General features: G+C 33.5%; 1 protein-coding gene across 1 annotated transcript in view; it reads right to left on the bottom strand.

The window, feature by feature from the left end:
- Nucleotides 1-624: 624 nt before the first annotated feature.
- LOC134251003 (uncharacterized) overlaps nt 625-18737 on the bottom strand; it is a 62545-nt gene continuing 44432 nt past the window's right edge. Inside the window, exons 7-11 of the mRNA XM_062733369.1 lie at nt 2230-3405; nt 1995-2031; nt 1463-1645; nt 1057-1304; nt 625-701 (exon numbers count right to left, since the gene is read on the bottom strand). Coding sequence (XP_062589353.1) covers nt 642-701; nt 1057-1304; nt 1463-1645; nt 1995-2031; nt 2230-3405 — 1704 coding nt within the window. The 3' untranslated portion in view covers nt 625-641. The remainder of the gene's footprint in view (nt 702-1056; nt 1305-1462; nt 1646-1994; nt 2032-2229; nt 3406-18737) is intronic.

Raw genomic sequence — 18737 nt, forward strand, 5'->3', positions numbered from 1 at the left:
AACAAATTCGCTTCGGCGCAATGACATACTTGACTTTGTCTTACATACACAAGGTACAAAAAGACGCAAGATATTTCAATGATTTAAGCTATTACTGCACAAATGTCGACACTCCAATTGTTTAGTTACTATTGTTAAGTTTTCATTTAAAATAGTATAAAAATTCAAAGTCAAGAGTAAGTTTCCTAAGGTTCTATTAATTCAGAAAGTGCATAGGATTTGTGCAGCATCTTTCTGAATTTAAAGAATATTCTCCTTAATATTATATATTATTCATTTTAAATTAAATAGGAGATGCCCATATTGTTTTGTTGTTTTGTTTATGTGTTTTATTACTTTGAATGATAAAGAACATCCATCGTAATAATGTGCATTTGCACTTGTATACTGCGGGCACCAAGTATGCATAAGAAAAATCAGTTTACACTAACTTTCTCTGTGCATAAAATATACAACTTTTGCAATTTTATTAGCTCATTTGCATAGAAACGCCACCTATGTTTAGTCTAAACTCACTTGCGTATATCAATACATAATGCAAAACTTAGTGTAACTTAAGAAAAAGCATATCTTAGATCTGGCATCTTAGATAAGGGAGAGGTAACTTTTCAATGTTGGAAACTCTTACCTCTGTACGTAATCTATTGGCACATGGTGTATACTCTGCTTTTAAAAGATCCTTTTGTGAGTCTCAGTATTGCCTGAAAATAAAATATCATGTAGGATTAAAATAAGTTTCCCCAAGCTTTTGTCTCTTCGTAAGATCAATTGAAGTATTTAAGCATTATGTTCGGTTATTTTTATATTGAAACTATTGCATTATTCCAAATATATTTTAACAAAAGGTATAATTCCAGATGTTAAGTAAATTAGCATTTTAGAGATATTGATGAATTACGATTGAACACATATGAATGATAAAATCGTATAACAGAATTAATATAAGTGTATGTAATATTAATGAAAATACTGTATGAAAGGTAAATCCAAAGTACTAATTCAAAGATAGAAAATAAACTACCCAGTCTAATAAAAAGGAAAAGTCTGGGCTTTTACCTGGGTCAGTTCTTCAGAGTAAAGGGTATAATCTTCGTCATCCATGCTTTGTGTTTTGAAAAGATTATGACAAAGCTGATTCCTGTACTTGCGGATTCTTTCAATGTCGTCACCCTGTGTTTTCTGTCCAATCGTCGGCTCTTTTCCCCAACCATTAGTTGGCGGTGGAATGTTGCTTCCAAAATTTCTCAATAATTTGTACATGATTGGGACATCAAAGGAAGAGGAATCTACAACTGACCCGGAAGCTGTGATGTAACAGGAGGATGAGTATTAATAATGTTTAGGATATTATAAAAACATTAAAATATCATTCGGTTTAGTCATATCTTAAGGAAAAACTTCATTTCATTTTGTTTTTTTCTTTATTTTATTTTAAAGGTATATGTTTGTCACAAATTATTACCAGGATAAACAATCCTAACTTCAACAGCTGTGAATCTGAAGGGCCCATTACAAAGAGATTCCTTGTTGTCCTTGAGGCATTTTTGTAAATCATGAGGTGAAAAAATGGAATCAAAATACACCTGCATTGCATCTCTTCCCAGTGTTATAAGCTTTGTAAGCTTCTCCTCATTTGCCAATGGAACTGCAACAAACCAAAGTCAATTTAACATTTAAATTAAATAATTTTGCAAATTATAATTTTCAAATTATGTAAATATTTGATAAGAAATGTGTCTGTATATTTACAAAAAATCATATACCGTAAATCTTGAAATTTTTGTTGAAGATAAATTTTCAGCAAATTTGCGAGTTCTTTGAATTCGCAAAAAATATTTTTCTTAAAAATAATTCAACAATAAGAAAATGTAAATAAAGTAGTGGTCATTCGCAAAAATTTGAAGCGTAAAAATTAATCAACAGCATATTGACCCAGATTCGCGAAATAAAATCGAAGAAAAAATTTCCAAATTTACGGTAGATGAGTTGCTTACCTTTTGCAGATTTAGCACAGGAAACAGATGGCGCGTCCTTAGATTTAAAATGACAAATGTTAAAATCATACATGACAAATGAAAGTTGTTATTTACAGATTTGTTTCAATATTAAAGAATTAATGTAAATACATTGCATAGAAACTTTAGAAATATATAAATTAAAAAAATCTTCTTAAAACTTTGTAGCTAATTTCTGATATGATCTTTTTTGTTTACCGGGTAGTTCACTTACGATTCTCCAGAATTTTGTCAGATCGTTTTCGTTTATCATATGTTTTCCTGTAAATCCATGTCTTGGACATAATATTTGACCTTTCCCAGATATTTCGTCTTCATATACATAGCACCCCACATTGTCGCAAAGAACATCTTGATGTGAACACTGAAATGCAACCCTATATGCAACTTTTTTGTGAAATGTGGTTGTTAAGTATCCAAGTCTATTTTCAAGAGTCTCCTTAATATTTCCGGCAATATTAGCATCAATAGGTGCGTTTTGTGGTCTCAAAATCTGGACTTGAATTGCAGTTTGCGTCACTACCAAGGCAATTAGGTGGTCTTTGTATACAAAAATCGCTATGTTTTTATACAAGCCTGGTATACTTTCATCTTCTACCACCTCCCACTCTGTTCCCACAATGCAGGCAACTATCAATCGGCAGTAAAAGAAGAACGGTAAAAACTGGAAATGAAGCACCAATACAGATGACTTTGTTTCCATTCCTCGTAAGGCTATCTGTTCCTTTCTACCGAAGTCTCTTTTGTTCATACATGGGACGTAGTGTTTTACTTCCCCCATCGCCAGTAATCCTAGTCTTTGCATATATTGCAAAATGGTCGGCCTTTCCCAAAAGTCTATGGATAAGCTCTCCCAAATTCGACTAAGGAAATTGTCCATGAGATACCCAGTCCTGTGGAAGTACTGCCAGTCTTTGTCTGTTTCAGCTAAATCTCGGACATGATTTTTGTCTGATATGATGAATTTAAATTTATCAACAAACCACTGGACGTCAACAATTATAGTATTTGAGAGGTTCTCCTCCTCAAAGTGCAGAAGCAATCCAATGTCGTGGAAAAAGCATAGTGCATCCTCCATTTTTAAACTTTCATCTTTCTTAGCCTTCCAGTATTTCTCTTTGAGATCTTCGATAGAAACGGTTTTTTCTGAACCTCTCATTGTGATTAGAGCCAGTTCAATTATAGACCATTCTTTAGGAATATTTTCTTTCCATCTTCTGTCTTTGGCAATAGAAACTATGCAGTTTTCTAATTCAGATAAAACTTCCAAATTTTCACCTTTGTCACAAGGAAAGCTGACAAAGAAACACCTCTCATATTTTAAATGTTTCTTAAGATTCGAATCTGTTGGTAGCAAATCCAAGAGCTGTCCATAAAATCCGTCTTTTTCCTATAAAAAAAATAATACATACATTATATTTACAATACAGTATACAAAAAACACTAAAAACCAACAACACTGCATATCCTAAGTGTGGGATCTACAAAGTAGATACAAGGTCACGGATGGAAATTTATATAAAGCTTTTAATTAACCAACAACACAAACAATAAAAATTGTCTAATTCGGGACGCCCTGTCCCTTCTTCAGGTCAAAGAAAAAAGTTACCGTATATACTCGCCTATAAGTCGGTCCGCCTATAAGTCGGTTGTATTTAATAAGCTTAAAAATCAGAGGGACTGAATTCATATAAAACCATTCATTTTATAGCTCGCCTATAAGTCGGACATAGAGTTTTGGACCTGAAATTAACTCCCGAAAATCCGACTTATAGGCGAGTATATACGGTAAGATATACAGTATATAAATATACATTTGTATTAATAATCAAAAAAGAGTTTGTTGAGTCAGCACCCATAGAAATATCTTTGCCCCTACAAAAGTCAAATTTTGAAAAATTCTTAAAATGTGCTGAGTTCTATAAATTGTGAAAGAAACATAAATTGACAGAATATATTATAGTGTCAAAGTAGTTTATTGACAATTTTTGTTTTATGACGTCACAAACTAGTCCGCTTTATATTATTTTTTAGAAGGAGGAAAAAATAGACAAAATTTCAACAATTTTAGCTGTAGAGTTAATAGAGCGCAAATTTGCTCAGGAACAATATTTTCATATTATATTGATATTATCATTCTACACATTATATCAAAATATTGAGTCTGATCAGACCTGCACTCGGTGATTTTTACTCAAAATATCAACTTAATATTTACATTCTTCTGCAGAAATCATGGGAATTTAAATTTACGTCATTTTTGTGACGTCATTTCAAACATATGACGCCATTGCTTATGAATATTAAGTGCTTTGAAGTCAGCATATACCACCCTGTTTAGGAACATAATAAAATATTTCTCTGTCAAAGTTTGATTTTTAGGGCCAATATTGGTTATTACCGAATAAAGTTCTTTTAAATCTTTGAACATAAAAATTATTCTAAGCAGCACTTCCAATCTGTTACAAAACGCATGGTTTTAATACTGGCAAACAATGTGGTAAAATTATCTGGGGTAGTTTTTAAGGCTTATGTTTTTGTAAAGAATGACACATATGGAAACTGAACTTGGTTGGCAAATAATAATTGTCTTCATTTAAATATATAATTGGAAAAAAATAGATCAGAATCACCGAAAAAACCTATGGTTTCCAGTTCTATTTACATGACGTTTTGAAAAAAAAACTACGATTAAATGTCACTAGTCGTATATGAAAAAAGTAATGACGTAATCAGTCTAAGTACATGTATTCAACCCATGTGGCTAAAATTAAATAAATGAAATTTTTCTGCCACTTTTTTTTCATGTATACTTTTAACTTAAAGTAGACAAATACTTGCACTCATTAACGTAAAGTAAAACCAGAACCACAGTTCTTTTTGCTGAGTTGTGATTTTTGAACTGTATTGGTTTGACTTTTAATTGGCGCTTTAAAAATCCGATAACGATTTTGATCAAAGTCAGTTGTAGCAATAAACTTACAAACATTCCTTATAACGTATATTTTAGGATAAGTTAATTTAAAAAAGAAGGCTTGAAATAACTTTCGATTGCCAGAAAGAAGATAAGGTAATAAAGAAATTATATAATCGACATTTCTGTTGATGAGGATATGCCTATAATGTAGACCACGAGTATGCAACATGTTTCAAATCGATGCGACATACAGACTATTGTTGTCGGACAAGTTGAAGTTTACATTGATCATATTTTACAAGAAAAGGAAATACTACGATCTGATAATCTGATTATTTCAGACATTACAATATTTATTTTGAATAAAAATTATAATATTGCATGAATACCCTCCCATTCGAGCCCTGGAAATCCATAACATTTAACATGCATTCTCTGTAAGCACCAAAAAATTTACTATAGGGCTTGGAAACGACATATCTCCGATTTTGATGAAATTTGCACCACAAGTGCACCTTGGTACAAAACCAGCAAATATGGTGTTAGAAGTTTCCCACGTGCACCCGGTTGCCATGGAGACGGATCCATTGAATTTGGCCATTTTCGGCCATTTTTGACCAAACAAAAACATGAAAATTGTGGAAATATGAATGCATTTTTATCTTTATGTAGTGAACTCAAATATAAATCTTTGTATCATAAGAAAACATCAACTGTTAAAGAATACAGGGCATATAACCAGTTATTCCAGAATTGACCCCACTCTTAGAAAACGGTTCTGCAAAATAGCATAGTTTCTCAAAATGTGAAAAATGGAAAATTTGGCATTTTTTGAGAAATTTAAGGTTAAATAAAAAAAATTGTCTACGGAAATTTTTCAAATCATATGCATGTCGTCAAACGTCAGTATTAGTAGTGTCCCCTCATGAAAAAATTGGAGTGGGATCTCAATGCTATTTTTAGTAACATGTATCTAAAAATAGACATATTTCAGAAAAATCCAAAAAATGAAATTTGGGCAGAGTTTAAGATGCCATTGCTAGGTAATTATGAAATATACTGTAAAAGTCAATATGCTAATGTCAGAGACTGGACACCAATAACTACCATGCATATTATTTTCAGGGATTTCCGTTTTCTATTTATAGCTTCAAATGCCTAAATATAGACATGTCTCATAAAATGATGAAAAATGTCAATTTTCCATCATTTTGAAGCTCCACTGAATCATAAATAATAAAAATATGGATCTCTCCAGTATGTCATCAATAAGAACAAGGAATAGTATAATATCTCACAAATTATTGAGGACAGGCTCTCATCTCTATAAATAGTACAAATGTCTAAAAATAGATACATATGAAATTAACTGTTTAATGTTGATTTTCCACCAATTCTCAAATTAGAGATGGGAAATTTACCGACTTACTGTCATTAAATGTAACTGATATTATGTGACTGACAAGAACAAAAGAACATTCAATGGAATGCAGCATGATAAGCAGAGGTTTCCATTTCTATTTATAGTAACACATGTACATGTTTAAAAAGAGACGTGATGCGAAATATCGGGAAAATGTCGTTTTTTGTACTTTTTTCTAAAATTTTGGATGAATAATTGCTGACTATCTGTTTTTAACTGCTATTGGCATATGGTGACCAACAAGTAAAAGAAAGTCTTATATCAAATACAAAATGAGAAGCAGTGGTTTCCATTTCTATTTATAGTAACATGAGTTTAGAAATAGACGAACTGCAAAATATCGGGAAAATGTAGTTTTTTTCTACTTTTTTTCTCACATTTTGGATGAACAATTGCAGACTATATGTTTTTAACTGCTATTGGAATATGGTGACCAACAAGTAAAAGAAAGCATATACGAAATACAGAATGAGAAGCAGAGGTTTCCATTTCTATTTATAGTAACACATGTTTGAAAATAGACGTACTGTAAACTATCGGAAAAATGTCATTTTTTTGTACTCTTTTCTTACATTTTGGATGAATAATTGCTGACTATCTGTTTTTAACTGCTATTGGCATATAGTGACCAACAAGTAAAAGAAAGCATTATATCAAAAAACAGAATGAGAAGCAGAGGTTTCCATTTCTATTTATAGTAACATGTGTTTAAAAAAAGACATACTATAAATTATCGGAAAAATGTCATTTTTGTACTTTTTTCTAAAATTTTGGATGCATAATTGCTGACTATCTGTTTTTAACTGCTATTGGCATATGGTGACCAACAAGTAAAAGAAAGCCTTATATCAAATACAGAATGAGAAGCAGAGGTTTCCATTTCTATTTATAGTAACATGAGTTTAGAAATAGACATACTGTAAATTATCGGGAAAATGTAGTTTTTTTCTACTTTTTTTTCTCACATTTTGGATGAGCAATTGCAGACAATATGTTTTTTACTGCTATTGGCATTCAGTGACCAACAAGTAAAAGAAAGCATATATGAAATACAGAATGAGAAGCATAAGTTTCCATTTCTATTTATAGTAACACATGTTTGGAAATAGACATACTGCAAATTTTTGAGAAAATATAGACTTTTGCATTTTTCTTATCATCAGGAATGGATAATGTGCAGACAAACGGCTTATATTTGTTATTGACAGAAGGTGACTAACGAGCATGAAAAAGCTTTAGCAAAAATGTATAAGAATAATGTGTAAAGGTATTTTTCCATTTCTACCTATACTAACGTATAGTTATAAATAGACATTCAGCAATTAATCAAGAAAATATAGAATCATTCTATTCTCTCAAATTAGGGATAGGAAATTGCAGTCAAACTTTCATTAGCTGTAACTGACATAATGTAACCGACACGTACAAGAGAGCAGTAACCGAAATGCATAATATGGTGGGTTTCCATTTCTATTTATAGTAACACATGTTTTAAAATAAAGGCTCAAGTGAGCTATTATGATCATTTGTGCCTCGTCAGTTGTTGTCGTTCTCATTGTAAACTTTTTATATTTTCATTTTCTTATCAAGAACCATTGGGTTAATTTCAATTTAACTTGCCACAAAGTATCCTTGAATGAAGGAATAAACCTTTTTTCTGTTCGATTTTTCACTAAGCTAATAATTTATATTTCTGTCCAATATTAGTTTGTTTAAACGCCTATTAATAGCAAAGCCATTTCTGTAACTAAAGTTACTCCCCATCCTCTCATAAAGACAAGTTAATTTTTAGTAGTAGTAGTATTTTAAAACGTAACAAGGAATCTTTTTCAAACACTGATACCAATGTATGACAGCTTATTGCCATGAAAATCAAGTCTTTAAAAAGGAGATAAAACTCTAGGGTCATAACAAAATTCGTGTCGGAAGCAAATTAAAAGTGAAGAGGAGGGTCCAAACATGAAATCCTATTTCATGGGAGGGGGATTGAACTTCTTTCAGTACCATTTTTTTTCTTTCAAACACTACCACTTACCCTTATTCGACTACACTGCAACATGTCTGCTTAAAAGGGGGGGGGGCTAAATGTACTCCCAAATGTTTATCACCTATATGATGTCTATCTTTGAACCCCCCCCCCCCCCCGGTTCCAACAACTACATGTATGTTTATACGTAAAATAATTTTATAAAAACCAAAACAACAAATATTTTTAAATGCTTTAGTTAAAGTCTAGAGAAATATGCATGTATAGAGAGAGAGAGAAATCGAAAGTAAGCCAACTCAAAACATTTGGGCAAACTTTGGATTACTTTTGAACAAATTCTGGTAAGGCATTCATGGATCAAAGGGGATCTGGATACCTGGAATATTCAATTTTATTATTACCCCCCCCCCCCAAACGAAGTTTGGCGGTATATAGGAATCAGTTTGTCCATCTGTTCATCTGTCCATCTGTCCATCTAGCTGTGCAAAAGTGTCCGGTCCATATCTTCCTTAATGAGAAACATTAGAATCTACTACTCCACACAAAGATTGCCCATGACCTTAGGGTGTGTCATGACCTTGACCCAAGGTCATTTGGGGAAGTTCAAGGCCACTGAAAAAAAATTTAATTCGTGTCCGGTCCACATCTTTCATACGGATAAACTTGGCATGCTCTTATTTCACACAAAGATTTCTCATGACCTAAGATTGTGTCATAACCTTGACCCAAGATCATTTAGGGAAGTTGAAGGTCACTGAAAAAAGTTTAATAATTCGTGTCCAGTCCATATCTTTCTTACGAATAAACTTGGTAGGTTCTCATTTCACACAAAGATGCCCATGCAATAAGAATGTGTCATGACCTTGGGCCAAGGACATTTGTGGAAGTTCAAGGTCACTGGAAGAAATATTTCATAATTTGTGTCCGGTCCATATCTTTTTTATGGATTAAGTTAGTATGTTCTTATTTCACACAAATATTGCCCATGACCTAAAATTGTGTCATGACCTTGAGCCAACGTCCTTTAGGGAAGTTCAAGGTCACTAAAAAAATTTCATAATTCGTGTCCAGTCCAGATCTTTCTTATGGATAAACTTGGTATGTTCTCATTTCTCACAAAGACTGCCTATGACTTAAGGGTGTGTCATGACCTTGAACCAAGGTCATTTTGGGAATTTCAAGGTCATTGAAGAAAAATTTCATAATTCGTGTCCGCTCCATATCCTTTTTATGGATGAACTTGGTAGATTCTTATTTCACACAAAGATTGCTCATGACCTAAGAGTGTGTCATGACCTTGACGCAAAATCATTTGGGGAAGTTCAAAGCCACTTGAAGAAAATTTTTTATTATTTGTGTCTGGTCCATATCTTTTTTATGGCTAAACCTCAATCTACTACTTCACACAAACCTTACTTATTATCTGATTTTCTGTCATGACTTTGATCCAAGGTCATTAATGCAAGGCCAAGGTCACTGACAGAAAAAGTTCATAATTCGTGTCTGGTCCGTATATTTAGTCTGGTTTTTTTTTTTTTTTAAGGATGAGCCTTCGTTTCATTTATGAAAATATTATGAAAAATTACATTTGCATTAAAAATGTTTTAGCATTTCACTTTTCTCTTAGATCCATTAAATATTCATGATTTAACACCTCTGAAAGACCCAGCGGGGGTATTAAGTCCCGTTTGGACAGTTTTAGTTTAAACTGACATAGTGATTTGAGCCACCGCCTCCTAGGGAAATTTTCTGGATGCACCTAACAAAAAAAATTCAATCGGGCTCAGGCTGTCAACCTGAATATAAACGATAATGCTTAATTCATTAAAAAAATCGCTGTCATTTGAGTGTTTTAATGCAGGGAGAACATTCTTTTGTCATACATGTATTGGAATGAGGTGGACGCGTTGGCGCGCCGAATACAATTAGCCATGTCAGCTAATGAAAGTTTGACAGCAAATTGCATATCCCTAATTTGAGAAAAACGAACGATTCTTTATTTTCCTGATTATTTATAAATGTTATTATAGGCAGGAATGTAAAAATACCCTTAAACATTATTCTTTTACACTTTAGCTAAAGCTTTTTCATACTCGTTAGTCATATTCTGTCAATAACAAATAAAAGCCGTTTGTCTGCACTTTGAACATCCCTGATATTAGGAAAAAAGTGCGAAAGTCTACATTTTCTCGAGAATTTGCAGCATGTCTATTTTCAAACATGTGTTACTATAAATAGAAACAGAAACCTCTGCTTCTCATTCTGTATTTCATACATGCTTTCTTTTACTTGTTGGTCACTGAATGCCAATAGCAGTAAAAAACATATTGTCTGCAATTGCTCATCCAAAATGTGAGAAAAAAAGTAGAAAAAAACTACATTTTCCCGATAATTTACAGTATGTCTATTTCTAAACTCATGTTACTATAAATAGAAATGGAAACCTCTGCTTCTCATTCTGTATTTGATATAAGGCTTTCTTTTACTTGTTGGTCACCATATGCCAATAGCAGTTAAAAACAGATAGTCAGCAATTATGCATCCAAAATTTTAGAAAAAAGTACAAAAATGACATTTTTCCGATAGTTTACAGTACGTCTATTTTCAGACATGTGTTACTATAAATAGAAATGGAAGCCTCTGCTTCTCATTCTGTATTTCGTATATGCTTTCTTTTACTTGTTGGTCACCATATTCCAATAGTAGTTAAAAACATATAGTCTGCAATTGTTCATCCAAAATGTGAGAAAAAAGTACAAAAAACGACATTTTTCCGATATTTTGCAGTTCGTCTATTTCTAAACTCATGTTACTATAAATAGAAATGGAAACCACTGCTTCTCATTTTGTATTTGATATAAGACTTTCTTTTACTTGTTGGTCACCATATGCCAATAGCAGTTAAAAACAGATAGTCAGCAATTATTCATCCAAAATTTTAGAAAAAAGTACAAAAAACGACATTTTCCCGATAGTTTCCAGTACGTCTATTTTTAAACACATGTTACTATAAATAGAAATGGAAACCTCTGCTTCTCATGCTGCATTCCATTGAATGTTCTTTTGTTCTTGTCAGTCACAAAAAATCAGTTACATTTAATGACAGTAAGTCGGTAAATTTCCCATCTCTAATTTGAGAATTGGTGGAAAATCAACATTAAACAGTTAATTTCATATGTGTCTATTTTTAGACATTTGTACTATTTATGGAGATGAGAGCCTGTCCTCAATAATTTGTGAGATATTATACTATTCCTTGTTCTTATTGATGAAATACTGGAGAGATCCATATTTTTATTATTTATGATTCAGTGGAGCTTCAAAATGATGGAAAATTGACATTTTTCATCATTTTATGAGACATGTCTATATTTAGGCATTTGAAGCTATAAATAGAAAACGGAAATCCCTGAAAATAATATGCATGGTAGTTATTGGTGTCCAGTCTCTGACATTAGCATATTGACTTTTACAGTATATTTCATAATTACCTAGCAATGGCATCTTAAACTCTGCCCAAATTTCATTTTTTGGATTTTTCTGAAATATGTCTATTTTTAGATACATGTTACTAAAAATAGCATTGAGATCCCACTCCAATTTTTTCATGAGGGGACACTACTAATACTGACGTTTGACGACACGCACATGATTTGAAAAATTTCCGTAGACAATTTTTTGTTATTTAACCTTAAATTTCTCAAAAAATGCCAAATTTTCCATTTTTCACATTTTGAGAAACTATGCTATTTTGCAGAACCGTTTTCTAAGAGCGGGGTCAATTCTGGAATAACTGGTTATATGCCCTGTATTCTTTAACAGTTGATGTTTTCTTATGATACAAAGATTTATATTTGAGTTCACTACATAAAGATAAAAATGCATTCATATTTCCTCAATTTTCATGTTTTTGTTTGGTCAAAAATGGCCGAAAATGGCCAAATTCAATGTATCCGTCTCCATGGCAACCGGATGCACGTGGGAAACTTCTAACACCATATTTGCTGGTTTTGTACCAAGGTGCACTTGTGGTGCAAATTTCATCAAAATCGGAGATATGTCGTTTCCAAGATTTTTTGGTGCTTACAGAGAATGCATGTTAATTACGATGCAATATTATTGCTAGAATGCTGGATTATAGATATGATAAATCACTTGCAGGACACTTACTTTTTCTAAACGGATCATCCAGTTTGTGAGAATCAGTCAATCACGTCCTGATTCATTGTCTCTTAATTACTAATTGTTTTAAAAATGTTAAACAATTAAACAATATGAATAATAGGTATCGTGTGTGTGTTTTTACTGTTTTAAATACATACAATTTTGTAAATACAAATGTTCACTCAAATTATACCTGTAATACAGTAAAACGGAACAAAATCTTTCTTTTTGAAGATAAAATACTTGGGTGCACCCTTGATCAGAGCCAAGACAATAAATTTTAATACGCTTTCCTAACAATGTAGAATTATTTAAAACAGACTGCCAAATCAATTCGGTTACAAGATCCTGTTATTTCCATCTTCGTAACATCGGTAGAATAAGATCACTCATAACAGAGGATGCTTGCAGGACACTCGTTTGATCTTTAGTGACATCTAGACTTGATTATGGCAATGCACTACTGTTTGGCCTCAATGCCACATCCTTACAAAATTTGCAGGAAGTTCAGAACACTGCAGCCAGACTGGTGACACGTTTGAGAAAACATGAGCATATAACACCAATCTCATAACTCTTCAATGGCTACCTGTGGCATACCGTGCACAATATAAAATTATTTTGTACACTTTCAAGGCCTTACAGAAGCTAGCCCGAAATACATCCAGGAACTTGTTCAGGTCTATCGCCCACAACGTTCACTACGGTCTGGGGATTCACTGAGCCTTGTTAAACCACGCACTCGAAGTAAGATGTTTGGAGATAGAAGGTTTGATGTATCTTAAGTCACCCTGTGGAACTGCCTCCCGCAGGATCTACGGAAAGAACAGTCACTTGACGTTTTTAAGAGAAATCTAAAAACACATCTTTTAAAACTCGCCTTTAGTTTATAAGGCTCTAGTCACAATGGAGCATCCAATTTTATAAAAAAAAGAGGTAAAAAAGAAAAAAAAATTGACCTATGATTTTATTTTTTTGCTTTTTTGTTTTTATATTATACTCGTCCTTTGTTTTATATTGTACTTGTTTTTTAAGTGTAAAGCGCTTTAGGGTAATTCCATAATTATATAGGGCGCTATATAAAAGTAGAATAATAATAAATATAATACACGCAAAACAATGATTAACTTTTATTTTATTTTTTTCTATTCATTTTATGCATTTAAGATGACAATGTAGACTTGAATTCATATATATAGACACTTCGTGGCCAGGTAATTTTAGTGCCGAGTATAGATCTACCCTCATATGATAATGTTGTGAGATGTGTTGTATTTGTATTGTTTCATCTTGTATATTATTAGTAACATTTAGTTTCTTGAACATTCCAGAGTGGTCAACATGTTCGGTCATTTGATCTAGAACATTCTTAAATTTTGTGTATGTCCAGATCATGTTTTAACAATTTCTAGAATATTCTAGATTTATGATACTGTATAAATACCCTGTCAATTCGATGCATAAATATAATTTGTCGTATAAGCATCATTGAGGTATTACTGGGATATATTTTCACTGGGACATTGTGTGCAGCAACGGACACTCTGATGTATGTATTTTTAGATTCTTGCTAAGTTTATACTTTATGTTTCATATACTTATGATATATTACTGTAAATAAATTATTGTTAAGTTTAAATTGTGTTATTGATCTTTGCTGGCATTTCGGGTAATTCTGACCCATAACAGAATTGGGGGCTCGTCCGGGATAAAGAATTTCTTGCACTTTTGCAGTTTATTGTCAGAATTTTTGTTAATTGAACCTTAAATTTAATTATAAGCCAGCAGAAATCAACATGGTGTTTTCGGTCACAGACTTTCTTAGTTCACCAAGTGTTCAGGTTTTTGATACGTTAAAAAAGGATGACTTGATCGCATTAGGTTTGCATTTTGGGTTAGATGTTAAATCCTCTCAGAAAAAGCAAGACATTAGAATTAAGGTTGCAAACAAACTAGTAGAAGAAAACATCTTTGAAAAATACGATCTTCCAGAATATACAGTTAAATCAGAGTTAGGCTCTTATAAAATGGCAGAATATCAGTTTCAATTAGAGTTAGAGAAAATGCGATTTGAAAGAGAAAAATTAGAAAGAGAAAGAGAAGAACGAGAGAGTGAACGAAAATTTGAATTAGACAAATTAGAAAGACAAGAGCGAGAAAGAGAGCGTGAAATGAACTTTGAATTAGAGAAATTAAAATTACAGAACCAACCAGAACCGTCAGTTGTCAAACCTGAATTTGATGCAGCAAAAAATATCAGATTAGTTCCAAAATTTCAAGAAAAATCTGTAGACAAATATTTTCCACAATTCGAAAAGGTAGCAGAGAATCTTAAATGGCCACGAAATGTTTGGTCAACAATGTTACAAAGTGTACTGGTTGGAAAAGCGGCTGAGGTATACTCTGCACTAGGGGTAGTTGAGAGTTCAGACTATGAGAAGGTCAAAGCAGCAATATTAAAAGCATATGAATTAGTACCTGAAGCGTATAGACAAAAGTTCAGAAAGTATAGAAAGTTTGATAATCAAACATTTGTTGAATTTTCACGAGAGAAAGAAGATTTATTCGATCACTGGTTTAGATCTAAGAAACTTGATAAAACTTTTGCTAATTTGCGCCAAGTCATCCTGGTAGAAGAGTTTAAGGAATGTGTTCCTCAAGATTTGAAAACACATTTAGAAGATAAGAATGTGAAAACTCTTGAAGAGGCAGCAGTCATATCTGATACTTATGCTCTGTCTCATAAAAAGAATTTTGTTTCAAGATCTCAGACTAGCAGTAATTCTACCAATTCAGACACATATAAAAAGAGTGGTTCAGGGTCTCAGTCTTTCACAAGTTCCCAGTCTCCATCCCAAGGTTGTTTTAAGTCCGGTTCAGGACGTGTTGAAGGATCGTCTGGAATAGGGTCGCTTCCTACTTGTAGTTATTGTAAGAAAAAGGGTCATCTGATCAGTGAATGCTTTAAACTTAAGAGAAAAAATGATTTTGATAAAACTCAACCACATGCTTGTGCGGCAGTTAGAGGTGATAGAGAAGCCTTAGTTTCGATTTGTTCTGACACTCCTGATGTCCAGGGTTCACAGTCCAGTTCTATTGATTCTATGGAGGATTATAAGCCCTTTATGTCTCAGGGATTTGTTTCACTCGGTGACTCTAGCGAAATAAAACCTGTCCAGATTTTGAGAGATACTGGTGCTGCACAGACGTTATTGTTAGAGGGCGTGCTTCCTTTGTCTGAGCAGACTTCTACTGGTGGGTCAGTTTTATTACAGGGTGTGGAGCTAGGCGTCATTGATGTTCCCCTGCATAGAATTAGTTTGAAGTCAGATTTAGTTACTGGACCTGTTATCGTAGGTGTTCGACCTACTCTTCCCGTTCCAGGCATTTCTTTGTTGTTAGGCAACGATCTGGCTGGTGGAAAAGTTGTACCAGATCCTATAGTTTGTGAGAAGATCACTCCAGATGTCATGTATAATGATGAAGATGATGACATTTATCCAGCCTGTGCTGTTACTAGAGCGATGGCCAGAAGACGAGAAATGGAGGCAGACCATACTCAAGCCTTTGACGAGACGAATTCCTCTGTTGATATTGATTTGAATGACACTTTCTTATCTGACCTTAATGGCACTCAAACAAACATGGAACCACACAATATCAAGAAGCAAGAGAAGAAAGAACTGTTACCAAAATTTGGTGGTGAGGATGATGAGTTGCATCCACTAGTTAGCAAAGGCAAGGACATCCTCAGCCGAGAACGTTTACTCTCTGAACAACATAAAGACCCAGATATCATTCAACTTAGTAAGAGGGCACTTCCACCAGAAGAGGCTACTAAAGTTGGAGAATGCTTCTATATGAAAGATGGCATCCTTATGCGAAAATGGCGACCACCTGATGCTTCTCCAGATGAAGTGTGGCGTGTTGTTCACCAGATAGTGGTCCCAGCTGCTTATCGTCGAGATGTCATGAGTTTAGCTCACGATACACCTATGGCTGGTCATTTAGGTATCAATAAGACTTATAATAGGATTTTGAGTCATTTTTATTGGCCTAAGCTAAGAAAGGATGTTTCGAAGTTTTGCAAGTCATGCCATGTCTGTCAGATGGTAGGTAAACCAAATCAGAAGATACCATTTGCTCCTCTCCAACCCATTCCAGCTTTTGAAGAACCGTTTAGTCGAGTGTTGGTGGATTGTGTAGGACCTTTGCCTAGGACTAGGTCAGGAAACCAGTATTTACTTACCATTATGTGTACATCCACTCGATTTCCTGAAGCCATACCTCTAAGGAATATAAAGGCAAAGAGCATAGTTAAGGCCCTAACCAAGTTTTTCAGTTTTGTAGGAGCACCCAAGGCAATTCAGTCGGATCAAGGCTCAAATTTTATGTCGGGGTTGTTCCAGCAAGTCATGCATGAGTTGGGTATAAGGCAGTATAGATCAACTGCTTATCATCCTGAGTCCCAGGGAGCGCTAGAACGTTTTCATCAAACCCTAAAAACAATGCTGAAGACCCATTGTTACCAATATGAAAAAGACTGGGACGAAGGGGTTCATCTTGTGCTATTTGCTGCACGAGAAGCAGTCCAGGAGTCTCTTGGGTTCAGTCCTTTTGAATTGGTGTTCGGACATACAGTTAGAGGTCCTTTGAAATTGTTGAAGGAAAAGTGGCTGACTGAGACTAGTGATCTTAATCTTTCAGATTATGTGTCTGATTTCAAAGAAAAACTTCACAAAGCTTGTAAATTAGCACAAGAAAATTTGAAGAATTCTCAGATGAAAATGACAATGTGGTATGACAAAAATGCCAGAAATAGGGTGTTTAAGCCAGGTGATAAGGTTCTTGTATTTTTACCTATTCCTGGTCATCCTTTACAGGCCAGATTTTATGGTCCTTATGAAATTGAAAGCAAGATCAGTGATGTAAACTATGTAGTTAAGACACCAGGTCGTCACATTAACGTAAAGAGAAACGGGTTTGTCACATTATTCACCAAAAAGAACAAGTTAAAAACTTGAAATGTATCATCAAATGTTCTTGGATGTTCCAAAGAAAACTAATGCAGCTTGTCATGATGTTATAGTTGGCGACGCTCTGCCTATCAAACAACAATGCAATTTCAGCAATCAACATTTTTTTTAATTCATTGCCATGATTGAATACATTGAGAATTGAATTCAAAATGTGAGAACACCAATTTTTATGTGAAAACAGACAAATTATTTATCGGTTTTCTATATTAGCTGTCAAAAATTGGTGAATGCACCAATTTGAATTTTCAATATCTTCAAATGAATATTGATCTTGGTGGTTCCACCAAGAAAAAAAAGAGTGATTTTTACAATACATAATTCTCTAATTAATTCAAAGAATTAGTGAACTAACCATACAGCTTCTTGGTGGGTCCACCAAAAATACGAAGACAAATACCTTAGAATACTTGAATTACATGAAATAGATATAGCAAGAATATTTATCAGTAGTGGGGATTTTGGTGGTTCCGCCAAAAAATTGAATGTGGTGAAATTCCCGATAACATTTTAAAAATGACGTTGGTGAATCCACCAGTTTTAAAATACTGAAACAACCCAATGAGAGAAACTGAGTTGCGGAACCACATAAAAAACGTCCTTTATACAGAGTCGGTGCACTCACCAAAATGCAAAAATTCAACAAACAAGACATTCATATTTCTTCTCACAAATACTTGGTGGATCCACCAAAAATAAAAATAGAAAGTCACAAGAATTCTTAAATGATACACTGTCAAGTTACGATTAGTTTTCACAAAATAGTGGGCAGTTTGGTGGATCCACCAAAGACATTAAAATTAAAAGGCAATCATAATATTGTTGTAAAATAACGTAGAGACACTTAATACATTTATGTACACAAGAACAAAAACCTGGTGGATCCACCAGAAAATTCGAAAATCTTCATGTAACTCAAAGATCAACAAATTTGTCTCTAAATATAGAAAGTCGTTTGGTGGACACACCAACCTGCAGAAAAACAAATTCCTAGGCTTTCTTAATTTCACTAACAAATACTTGGTGGACCCACCAAAAACAAACCGAATAGATATATTACATTATATTATCAGCATTGCCTAATTTTTTAAAGTGGGGAATTTGGTGGGTCCACCAAAACATTAATCAAAGAAACATTTGTAGATTTCATATTACAATGACTAAGTTCCTTTCTATATTTTATATGAACAAAATG

Source organism: Saccostrea cucullata, unplaced genomic scaffold, assembly GCF_032062105.1.
Source record: "Saccostrea cucullata isolate Sc308-1 unplaced genomic scaffold, CSIRO_AGI_Scuc_v1 ctg1708, whole genome shotgun sequence".
NCBI lineage: Eukaryota > Metazoa > Mollusca > Bivalvia > Ostreida > Ostreidae > Saccostrea > Saccostrea cuccullata.